At 35.3% G+C, this 12,626-nt stretch overlaps 1 protein-coding gene across 1 annotated transcript in view; it reads left to right on the top strand.

Moving 5' to 3' along the window:
- LOC150105755 (uncharacterized) overlaps positions 1-12,626 on the top strand; it is a 75,776-nt gene that overhangs the window by 37,645 nt on the left and 25,505 nt on the right. The window contains exon 4 of the mRNA XM_090393558.1: positions 8,117-11,082. Within this exon, the coding sequence (XP_090249684.1) occupies positions 8,117-11,082 (2,966 nt within the window). The remainder of the gene's footprint in view (positions 1-8,116; positions 11,083-12,626) is intronic.

Below are 12,626 nucleotides of genomic sequence, written 5' to 3'. Positions count from 1 at the left end.
AACAAGACAATTCAATTGTTAGCTAAATGCCTATAGTCCTTAAGTATCATCACAATCAATAACCTTAAACAAATCACCGTCGCAAAATTCTGTCGCTAGTAAAACAATAGAAAGATCTTACTTTGAATCAGTTTTCTGGTGCTCTCTGATAGATTCTTGAAATTAGTTTGTTCTATTACCTTCCGATCTTGGCAATGCATACAGGTACCTTTTCTGGGATTCGTGAGATCTCCTCTTACTATTAGCGAATGTCAGGAACTTGGCGGCATGAAAATCCGATATCTACTTTCTTCTAAAAACACTCTAATTAGTTGTCTTGCACTTCTGGGAATGCAGGGCTCCGATCTTGAACCAGGGTGACTTTCCTGAATCAGGATCCAAAATAGAGATGAAGACGAACTTATTCTGCCACACACACACACACATCTAAATCTGCCTCTCCTTCCGCCTTAAGACGATTGGCAAAAGCTCTGTTGCCATAACTTACATCGTCATAACCTCTGTTCCTCAACTGTCGTTGACCTCATAACATCTCGCTAACCGCTATGACCTCGCAGAAGCGCCTCTGATTCGTCGTAGAAATCCCTTTTTATCTGGTTCCTTTGACCTTGGGTTCTGCTATGTTTCAATCCCTTGGGTATTACGTAGTTCTGCACCCGCCACCTTTTTCTGTCATTGCATTTAGGCATGGAAACCCCGTGCATATTTGACCTTCGTGATTGTAATCGTCCTAGATCATAAGTTAACAAGATAATCTCTGGAAATATCTTTGTCTGGAAGTTTCTTTTGACACAAATAATTTCATATTTAACTTTCTTTGTTCCTTTACAAAGCTTTTGGCAGTTGCATTACTTAGAAATTCACACAGTTTTATTTCCATATTTCTAAACCATACAATTTTTTGCGAATTAATCACAAGTATATTGACGGGAATTTTGTTTACCAGTGAAATCGGTATATAAGGTATTTTTGTCTAAAAATCCTTCTATATATGATTTTACAACACCATCTGTTTATCCACTAATCTTTCTCAGAACTCTCATATTAGAGATCTCCAGCTTTCGATCAATGTCTTTTTTCTAACGCAGCTCTCTCATGTCCATAAGTGAAAATTGGTTTGAACACTGTCTTATATACAGAAAATTTACTGTTTTGACTCATTTCTTTCTCATTCCAAATAAATTTATTCAGCTGACTTCCTAGAACATCTGTAGCTTAGTAAGTATAGACAAAGCCCTTTGGTCAGAAAGACCTGGGTTCAAGTCCTGTCCATGGCATGAGGAACCTTCATCTGGTCTCTTTCAAATAAAGGTGAGTGAGCTGGTCTTCATATGGAGGTAAAGGATTTTTTCTACCCGGAGACTTGGGTTTTTCATCCCTCAGGAATAAGACTCTCCTAAATTAACCATATTTCCATATTTAATTTGCCATCTTTGCTAAAAATTGTGTCTAAAGGTTCACCATTCAGGATACAGTTGGGGTTTTCAATCTTCTGCCTTATTTTATTATCTTTGTCTTTTTATTGTTAATTTTCAAAACCAAATTTATTACAACAGTTATTCAATTTAGTCAGGGAATCTTGCAGGCTTGTGTTGGATTTATTCAGAAGTATGACATCATCTGCATGATGTAAAGAACTAAGATTAACATATCACCAAATTTGATACCAGATTTAATACCACTTTGCTTCATAATGTGGTCCATACAGATAATGAATAACAGCAGAGATAATGTACACCCTTGTCACACACCTGATTTAACATCAGACATCTTCATATATTTCCTTCAATTCTAACTGCTGATTTACAGCGATAAAGAGCCAAGAGGCTTTTTTTTTTTCCGGCAGCGTTCATTAAGATAAGGGGATAATAAATCTCTCATTATTTTAAAGTCGGATACGAAACTCGGAGATCGAAATCTAAGAGTTTCATGCTGAAGAACTATCGGCGAGTCCAAACGTAAGTCAACACCTGGTAATGCAACTCGGAGCAAAGGTGGAGCAAGCTCCCTCACTATCCTTAATATTTTATCTTTCAATTCGTATAAGTAAAGGTATGTAAGTTCTCACTGATGAGACCTCAATAAAGGTCGAAACCAGTCTGGGTAGTGACCTCTCCTCATAATGTAAAACAGTAATACATCTCCTAGGAGCTGCGTTTTATATTATGAGAAATTATTAAGTATAGCGAGGGAGCTTGCTCTGAGTTGCCCTAGTGTTGTACTACCAGGTGTTGACTTACGCTTGGACTTGCTGATAGTTCTTCAGCATGAAACTCTTAGATTTCGATCTCTGAGTTTCGTATCCGGCTTTAAAATAATGAGGGATTTATTATCCCCTTAACTTAATGCTGATTTACAGCTTAAATAGAGCTGTATATATTGCCAATATAATGTCCCATTTACACCATATAACTGTAGTTTGAAGAGCTTTTCTCTTGCCATCTTGTCATGCCTTTTCCAGATCAACAAAACTTAGATACAAGTCCATCCCAAGATTTTTCAGCTATTTGTCCTGAAGTGAAAATCTGATCCTGACAACCTCTGTTTGGCATGAATCCAACTTCTTCTTCACCAGGCTTCCCTTCCATATGTGCTTTTAGCCATTTCTCAAGTCTACTTATATAAATCTTACCAGGAACACTCAATATGGAAATACCTCTATAATTCTCACATTCAGTTTTATTTCCCCTTTTTATAGATGGACACTGTGAGAGCTCTGCTCCAATCATCTGGAATTTGGCCCTCTGACCAGACTTTCTGAATTATGCAGTGTAGCCACTGTAAAACATTTATATCTCCATATTTGAGCATTTCTAATCGGATTTCATCTACTTCAGTTGCCTTTTCACATTTCATGTTTTTGGTGACTTTTCTGCTTCAAGTATGGATATGAATTCCTGACTGCATTCCTTTTGGGAGTTTTCTACCACTGTTCTGACACTGCTTGTTTCATTTAGCAATCGTTCAAGCAGTGTCATCAAAAAATTCCTCCATTTCTTCCTTGTAGAACCTTCTGTAGTATACCATAAGCACAAATAAGTTTGACAAAAAAAAATATGTTTACATTACACATGATGATATGTACATCCACAATTATTGGTGGTATCTTGGTCAAATAAAGCATTAATGATGGTAGATTACTTGCTCAAAATAAGCCTTGTCTTTCAAGACAGGTTTCGTAGCGCATGCAAAAGTTCTCTGTCATCTTGGAGAACAAGGGTTGGGACATCTGCTGGACATATTGTGTAATTCTCTCCTTTAGTTCATCAAGGTTTGAAGACGGGTCATGGTGGAATACCCATTCCTTCAACAAACTGTGCACAAACAACTTATAGGCTTGGACCATTTGCTCTACCTACTTCATATGAATGAAAATAATGCTCAACAACAAACATCTCTTCTTCCAACGTCAACACCATTGTTACAGCTAAATGTAATGACGTAGACTACACATGCTCTTCTATTAATGTGCATGCAGTCGAAGAGCATATCGATGCATGTACTGAAGGGGTGTTGAAGTTTAGTACTTTTTTTGCATATACCGTATAATAATGTTACCACTGAGTTAGACAAGGGGAATGGATATAGCATGATGCTTTTAGATTTTGCATAGTTATTTGACAGAACACAGCACAGAATGCTGTTGCATAAAATTGAAAAATATCAGATGGGATTTAAAAAAAAAAATTGGGTTTGATAAGCAAATGGCTCATTTTCAGATATCAAAGTGGTATATGGGGAATGTGCATCTGCAAGATTTAAGGTAATCTGTGTTCCACAAGTTCTTGGTCCATTGTTATTCAATCTATACATTAATGACATTGGAAAGGATTTAACAGGTGACATACAGCTATTTGCTAGTAATGCAAAGATAGGCAGGTTATCAGGAATGCAGTTGATACTCAGTAATTGAAGAATGATTCGAATAGGCTGGAATTGTGAGCATTGAAAATGGCCATCAGTTTGATGTTAATAATTTCTAACACATCAAATTGCCATGCACTTTGATGTGATTAGGTATCCATTGTCATATTATATCCATGGGATTATGCTAGAAGAAACTGATCAGGCTAGGGATGTTAGAGTTTTAGTAGATAGGAAGTCTATGTTCGGAGGGTCATATAGCAAAGATATTTCAGAGGATTATAAGGAAGTCATTTTGCCTCTTTACATGGCCTTAATAAGATCTCCGTACTATAGTGTGTAAGTCTGGCCTGGTTTTTGTTGTGATTCTGATACAGTGGAGAGAGTTGAAAATGATAACAGGATTGTGGAATACAGATTATTAAGACAGATTGAAAATTTATAGAATGCAGACACTAGCAAACAGGAGAAAGAGGGATGATATGATTGAGACTTACAAACTTCTGAAAGAGTCATACAGGATCTCAATTGATGGAATTTTTCAATTTATAGAGGGTGGGGATAGGACATGTGGAAGTTGAGAATAAATGCTCTCAAGTAGGGAGTGAAAATTATATTTTTCTCTCATAGAGTGGTGCATTATTGCAGTGGATTTGCAATAGTGAGAATGAATTCAAGAATGGGCATTACAGCAGGTGTGGTTAGTATATGGTCTTCCTTGGTTAGTTTCTGATTACTTTGAGATATCTCTTAATAATAATATACAGATGATATCCCATTTTTGCTGTCTTCCTATCAACTGCTTTCTTTCAACTTAATGTGTAATTTGTTATGCCAGCCTGATTTGTCAAGTGGTTAGTATACCCAATCTCTCACTAACAAGCTGTGAGTTTGAATCTTGTCGTGGCCATGAATATTTCTGATTGTCTTTAGTGGGAGATGAATTTTCATTGCCTGATGGAGACCACCACTCTGCTTATCGGAGTATTCAAATGGCTTGAAAACGTTTGAACTCTCGTAGGGTTTCTGGATAACATAAAAATTAATTAAAACGTGTGTGTGACATTAATTAAAATAGGGAAAAAATCCTTAGCCCATCTGTGATACTAATGTGCTATGGTTATATAACCTTTTGTGGGTGGAAGTCACAAAAAAATGATTGGTACCATTATTGTGAAATCTAAATTTTTTTTTTATTCTGAGGCACTACTCAATAATGTAAATAAAAATTTTATTTGTAGCATTCACACTTCTCATTTAAGTATGCAGTGTTTGAATGAGCTGGGCATGCATGATTCGAAGTTTCATAATAATGTGTGCAGCCTAGATGTGTAGGAAAATTTTCTAAATGTTTGATTAATGCAGAATTTGTCATTTTTATTTCCTCTAGTGGAGACAGTTTCTTTCGTTATATTATAATTCTTTAATTGTTTCTCCTTCACAACCATTCTGCCATTATTTTGATGCAGCTTAAACAGATGTACTGTACACAGAAGCCATCTGCTATATAAAGCTAGTGGCTTGGTTCAAAAATAGTAATTTCAGAAAATTAAAGGTTACATATGCAGTATTTTTATTTGTATCAAGAACATGCAAAACGTTTATTCATTTTTCTAGATTACCTCACAAAATTTTCAGAACTTAATCTTGAATATGCTTCTGTATGTTCCGATATGTTTTATGTTAAATGTAAGTCCTATTAAACCATTATTCATTTGATTTAAGGAAATACGTACTAGAATGTGTACTACAGTTTTTATAATCCAGTTTCTCAGAAGATGTTATCTTATTTAAATTCACCATTAATGCAGGCTATTTACATGATGGAAGAGATTGTACGCACAAATTGAAGGAATAGCAACAGGCAGTCCTATCTCACCCTCTTCAGCTGGCCATTTTATGGAGCATCTAGAAAATTTACTCTTTCACACTATTTTTCCTCAACCTTGTATGTTTGCCATAAATACACTTACAACTTCCGCACATCTCTGTGCTGCCCACAGAATTGTGCTAGCCTATTTCCATTAGTGGTGCACTATACAGCCAACATTTGTGTGTTTATCAGTGGAAAGAAAGTTGTCTAGCTGTATGTGTTTACATGCAGTGGGGAGAACTGTGTAGCTATAATAACACTTCACAAAGTTGAAATGCAACCACCTGTTCTTTTAAACACACTAAAAACACTTGGGATCAGTAGGTGTCTGTGTATCAGACTATTAACTATTATAATGATACAGAAAGCTTATCTCTCTGATCATCAAAGAACAGGTCAATCACGCTGCGTTAGAATGCAACAGCTTGTGAGGGTTGTGATGGGCACGCCTCTGCCATAATCCTGTGAGAATGCAAAAAATGATGTCACAAGAGATGAATGTTTCACAGAGAACGATGTCATGTGTGTTAATTAATGACCTGGGGTGGGGGAGACTTGTCATTCTACTAGACACTTCCTAACAACACAAATATATCCTCTTCACAGATGAGAAGATTTGAGTAAGAGTCGTTTAACTGATAAAACAATCCGTTATATGCCCCGATTGGCTGCACAGCACGTGCCAATAGCATCCAGGATTCAGAAAGGTCATCACCCCACATCAGTGATGATTTTTGTGTGTTGGAAGGTGACCTATCAGAGGAGTATCAAGTTGCATTTTTTATTATTATTATTATTTCCTGACACCTCCAAGGAGTCTGAAGACTCATCGAGGGAGGACACCTACTCTACAACTCTGCATCTACACCAAACCTCTACTACCATCATTATCTACATCAGCGCCGTCTACTGTCCATCACCACCACTAGTTTTTTTTTTTTTTAATTTTCTCTGTAAATTACATGTGTTTTGAAGGGCCAATTTGTCTGTATGCAAGATGAAAAACCCAAGTTTTCGCTGCTACCTCCTTATGAGATTGGCTAACTCACCTTCAATCAAAAAAAATCCATATAAAGATTACTCCTGTCACGACGAAAATCGAACTTGGGCCTTTTCCAATCAAAGGGCACAATCTACCATAATTCTTTCAATTGTGCTACAGAGGTGCTAGAAATTGTAACCTGTAGTAGTAGCTCCTGAATAACACTTGTTTCATAGTAGGCAATGGACCTCTCAATTCACCTTGTGTGCAAGACTGCCCCTACACACAAGGTGAAGACCGCACAACTGTGGGTGGAGGCAAATGTGCCTGACTACATTTCATCATCTGATTGGCCGTCTGGAGGTCTTGCTCTAAATCCGTTGGTTTAGAGCAAGACTTCAAATTGTGTTTGGAGTTTAAGAGAGTAGCCTGCAAAAAACAACACTCCAGCATTACCAACCTGAATGTGGATTTGAAACAAGCATTAGCAGCGTTTCCATTGGATGCTGTGCATGCTGCCATCGATGTGTGGCCTCACAAACTTCGGTCATGCGTGAAGGCACATGCACGAAGGGGGCACATTTCAAACATTGAGTGCTGCTATATGCACATGTCGTTTGTATGTGCTGAAAGCTGTAAATGATTTACTGATAAGTTTATCTGCTATTCAAGTTGTAACAGTATTTATGGCTAGACTAGGGTGTTGTTTATGTATTTTTTATGTTGCTCCCACCCATGAAAGGCTATTTGCAAATCTATAGTACATTTTGTACTGTGGATGGGCTAGGGATTTTTTTTCTTTTTTATCAGTTTTATATTTTTTGCAGTTTTGATTTATTTCTTTACATAGTCTTGAAATCATACTTTAGAGACCAAACATGGAACTTTTTCAAGCCACTTCAGGTCTCCAATAAGCAGGGTGGTAGTCTCATGCCAAGCAATAATATTCATCTCTCACCTAAAGACAATCACAAACATCAGTGTCCATAGTGGGAACCAGCAGCCTGTTGGTTGGAAAGTGGGTATGCTAACCACTCTTCCAGCCTTTTAACTTATCTGTTACTGAGATATGAGCTAGTAAACACATGCTTCATAACTCATTCTTATGATTCATCTTTTGAATGCAGTTACTGGTCTTTCTCCTTGATGATGACCTTGTTACATTGGATGAAATATATTCAAGGTTTTGAATAAATTTTTTTACATGTGTAAGCCATATCTATAAAATTTCAAGCATTATATTTGTTTTTTGTTCTGTGTACTTTTATCTCTATTACTAAATGAAAGTTGGAATGTTATAAACAGTTATGAAAATTATAATTAAAAGGATTAATAATTTTTTAGCTTATATTATAGAGTTGATTCAAAATTAACTTGTTTTCATTTTATTTGCTCAGGAAAATTTAGCCCTGAGAAAAAAAGTAGTAATGTTTTGCAACAACCAGTGAAAAAAAGTAGCAGTAGTTCTTCAGAAAGTTCAGAGGAGGATTCACAAATTGCTAATGCTGCAGTGGCAAATTCTCTACCAGAAGCTCGAAATGCAGATACAGAAGATTCAGAAATGGATTCCAGTAGTAGTGGAGAAGAAAATTTAAAGGTTCCTCAAAAACCAAATAATTTTATCACAAAATCTAAAAAATGTTCTGTTCCTCCCAAAAATATAAATATATCAAAAAAAACAGCAGATTCATCAAGTAGTTCTGATGAATCGTCAGCTGAAAAAACTGTTCCAAACATTTCTAAAACAAATTCCCCTGGGCAAAAATCATTAAAAACATTGAAAGTATCCCAACAAACTACAAAATCACCTGCAGATACCTCATCAGATGAATCATCTGATTCAGAACCTGATAAAGCAAAAAATGTAGTACCCTCTGAGCAAAGTAAAAAGAATAGTTCTATATCACCACTTTCTGGAACAAACAAGTGCAGTCCACATACACTGAAGTTAACACAAAGCTTGCAGATGTCTATGAAGGATGATTCAAGTTCTAGTTCAAGTTCAGATGAGGAAGCTGATAATATCACCAACAAAGTTAAAGAAAAGAATTCAGGAAAAATTGAGCTGTCTAAAAAGCAAAAGAGTAGTAGTTCTGACACCTCAGATTCCAGCAGCAGTAGTAGTAATGAGACCAGTAAGATGCAAACTAAAACTGTCTTAAATGAAAAGAATTGTTCTGGCTTGAAGAATAAACAGCGATCTATAGACAAACAGTTAAAATCTTCTTTACTAGAAACAGAAAAAAAATCATCAAACAAGTCATTTGTAAATAAACAAACAAATATCCAGAATAATATAGATGCAAAAAAAAAGGCTGCTGCAGTTTCCCAGAAATTATCTAAAAAGTCATCTAGTTCTTCAGATTCATCTTCTGATTCAGAAAGTGAAAAAAATATAAAAAGTCTTGTTCCATCTAATCAACAAACTTTTCAAAAGAAAGTTTCCCCAAAAACTAACAGTCAGCTTTCACTTCAGAAGAAGGCTGATTCATCATCAGAATCAGAAGAGGATGATAAAAATAAAAAACCTAAGATATTAATTTCAAGCAAGCCAATTGTTGGTCAAAATAATTCTTCAAAGCAAGATGAGGATACATCCAGTGAATCTGATTCATCTGATTCTGAAGCAGACAAAAATAAAAACAAAAAGATGCAAATGTTATCACATAAGAAAGGTATTCAGAATACTCCAAAGGAAAATAATCTGAAGACTATACCAAAAAAATCAGATTCATCTTCTGATTCAGAAGAGGAGGAAGATAAAAAGAAGAAACAGATAAAACCTGCCCCTCATGGACAGAGTACTTTTTCAAAGAAAAAAGAAAATAAGCAACAGAAGTCTGTGACAAAAGATTCAGATTCCTCTGATTCATCATCTGATTCTGAAAAGGAAGAAAATAAAATGCAGAAAAAAGTCCCTTGCAGAGTTAATGTTACTTCGCAGGAAACTAAGCCACAGAAGCCTTTAGCAAAAGATTCAGATTCCTCTGATTCATCATCTGATTCTGAAGAAGAAAATATAAAAACACATTCAAATGTAACCGTTCGTGGAAGTGCTGTTTCTAAAGAAAATAAACAACAGAAGCCTGTAACAAAAGAATCGGATTCCTCTGATTCATCATCAGATTCTGAAGAGGAAAAGACGAAGACACAGATTAGTTCTTCTAACCATGGTAAAAATGCTACCTTAATAGCAAAAGGTAATCAGCAAAGTCGTTTCTCCAAAGAATCTGAATCTTCCTCAGATTCAGAACAAGAGAAAAGTAAAACCCAGAAGGTTCAAATGTTGACTATAAAGAAAGGAACCCAGAAAAATGACCAAAATTTGAACACTCAGCCAAAGAATACATTAAAAGACTCTTCATCGTCAACTACTTCTGATTCAGATGAGGAAAAAGGAAAAAAATTTAAAAATCAAATCAATTTACAGAGCAGTAAACAGATAATTCAAAATGTTCCTTCCAAACAGAAAGAGAATATTCATCCAGGAGAGTCAGAATCATCATCTTCTGATTCAGAAGAGGAACAAGTGAAAAACAATAACTCGCAAATGTCCATTAATGCTACTAATAAACCAAAATCTCCACAAAATGCTATTTTAAAGGTAAAGGGTCATGTTCAACAGAAATCAACAGCAGACGATTCAGATTCATCAGAGTCTTCTTCTGATTCAGAAGAAGAAGAAGCAGGCAAAGCGAATTTACCTGTGAAGCCTAAATTGCAGAATCAGATAGTATCAAAAATGAAAGCAAATGAGCAGCAGAAACAGCTTTCATTAAAAGAATCAGAATCTTCAGACTCTTCTTCAGATTCAGAGCAAGTAAAGAAGAAAGTTATATCTAATGCAAGTAAACTCAAGGATAACAATAAGGATCCAAAAGTAAAACTTGCTGGTAATACCCAGCCGAGGCTCAGTGCAAAAAAGAATTCATCATCATCTTCTAGTTCTTCAGAATCAGAAGAAGAAACAAGTACCAAATCTAAAACAACTTTGTCCACACCTAAATCTTCAGGAAGAAATGCATCTTTAAATAACACAACCATTACTTTAAGTGCAACTCCGGGTGATTCAGATTCTTCATCATCATCTGAATCAGAAGGAGAAAATGTGAAAAAATTAAATACATCTGTGAATAAACAAAATCAGAAAGATTTAAACAGTTCTCAAAAAAAAGTTGCAAAAAAACGAGATCACACCTCTGATTCATCATCTAATACAGATAAGGATAATAATAAAAAACAGCTAAATAATTCTGATTTAAACAAAAGTACTATGCTTTTTGACAGTTTTGGTTCTCACAAGTCAAAAAGGAGTAAGTCTGTTGCTGGAAACAATACTGATTCATCTATAAAAAATAAACAGGTAGGAATATGTATATAATACTTTTTTGATAAAAAATAATATCTGAGCATTGTTGAGGCTAAAATTAAATTAATATTCATGTTAGCAAAATGTTGACACTAATTTGGCATGTTTTCAAATGTAATTACTGTAAATTGCAGAAGTTAAAGTCAAAAGAGTACATTTCCCATTTATTACAGTGAAACATTTTAATAATTCCAAACACAAGAGATTAATATTGAATCTCTAGCAGGTGGTGGTGGTTCTCTCCTTGGTACAGAGATAAAGATGAACAGGGGCTTCGCAATATTAAATTGGAATTTTGTAATTCTACAAGCTTCTAAATTTATTTTTTTGCAATTTTTTTTATGCATACTAAATATAATCTGATTTAATTAATTTAGGTGCCGGGGGGGGGATATAACCAAGTGAAAGTTTTTCACTTGGTTATATTATAAATTAAAGATACCAAGAAATTATATACTTGATTTAATCCATTATCCAAGTGTAAGCAAACAAAGTTTGCACCTGAAGCATCTTTCAGGACTTGGACAACTCATGACAGAGGTGGTATGAGTTTGCATCACTAGCCTTAGTATATTTTCCTAAATGAGTTGCCTTTTGGCAACTCATATAGGAAAATATTATTTCTAGGAGTAGACACTAACCACTATACCATCTGATCCAATAACTGCTCTTTACATTGGTGCCAGTTTAGGTTTCAGCAGTTATTAAAAGAGAATGCTAAAGCACTTCGCTACTTTCCACTGACAAGATCTAGGAGTCAAGTCTCATTCTCATAAATGGCAAGTAATAGCACGTTCCACTTCCTATTTTTTTTTTAAATATATAATGCTATGTCATTCAGTAATTTTATTTTATCTAAATTTTGTTGAAAGTTTTTCATTTGGTTATATGATAAATTAAAGATACCAAGAAATTGTATACTTGGTTTAATCCATTATCCAAGTGTAAGCAAACCATGGCAAAGGTGGTATGAGTTCACATCACTTGCCTTAGTATCCCATAATGCACAGCACATCTCCTTGCAGACATCTATAATGCTATGCATTATGGGAAGGGTCACTACCCAGACCAGCTTCAACCTTTATTGAGGTCTCATGAGTTGGAGCCAGACCCAGGGGTGGGATATTACTTCAGAATTATGACTTGACAAGTCATAATTCTGAAGTAATGCAGATGTCATATTTTCCTATATGAGTTGCCTTTTGGCAACTCATATAGGAAAATATACTAAGACAAGTGATGTGAACTCATACCACGAGTTGCCCCAGTCCTGAAAGATACTTCAGGCTCAAACTTTGTTTGCTTACATATTTGAATTATTGAATGAAATAGCATTATATATTTAAAAAAAAAAAACAGGAAGTGGAACGTGCTGTTACCTGCCATTTATGAGAATGAGACTTGACTCCCAGATCTTTTCAGTGGAATGCAGTGAAGTGCTTTAGCATTCTCTTTTAATAACTGCTGAAACCTAAACTGGCACCAGTTTAGGTTTCAGCAGTAAAGGACGATTATTGGATCAGGATGGTATAGAGGTT

The sequence above is a fragment of the Typopeltis vanoorti genome, chromosome 6 (genome assembly GCF_054136105.1).
Source record: "Typopeltis vanoorti isolate ZY-2024b chromosome 6, IOZ_Tvanoo_1.0, whole genome shotgun sequence".
Taxonomy (NCBI): domain Eukaryota; kingdom Metazoa; phylum Arthropoda; class Arachnida; order Uropygi; family Thelyphonidae; genus Typopeltis; species Typopeltis vanoorti.
This window is presented reverse-complemented; position numbering and strand designations above follow the sequence as displayed.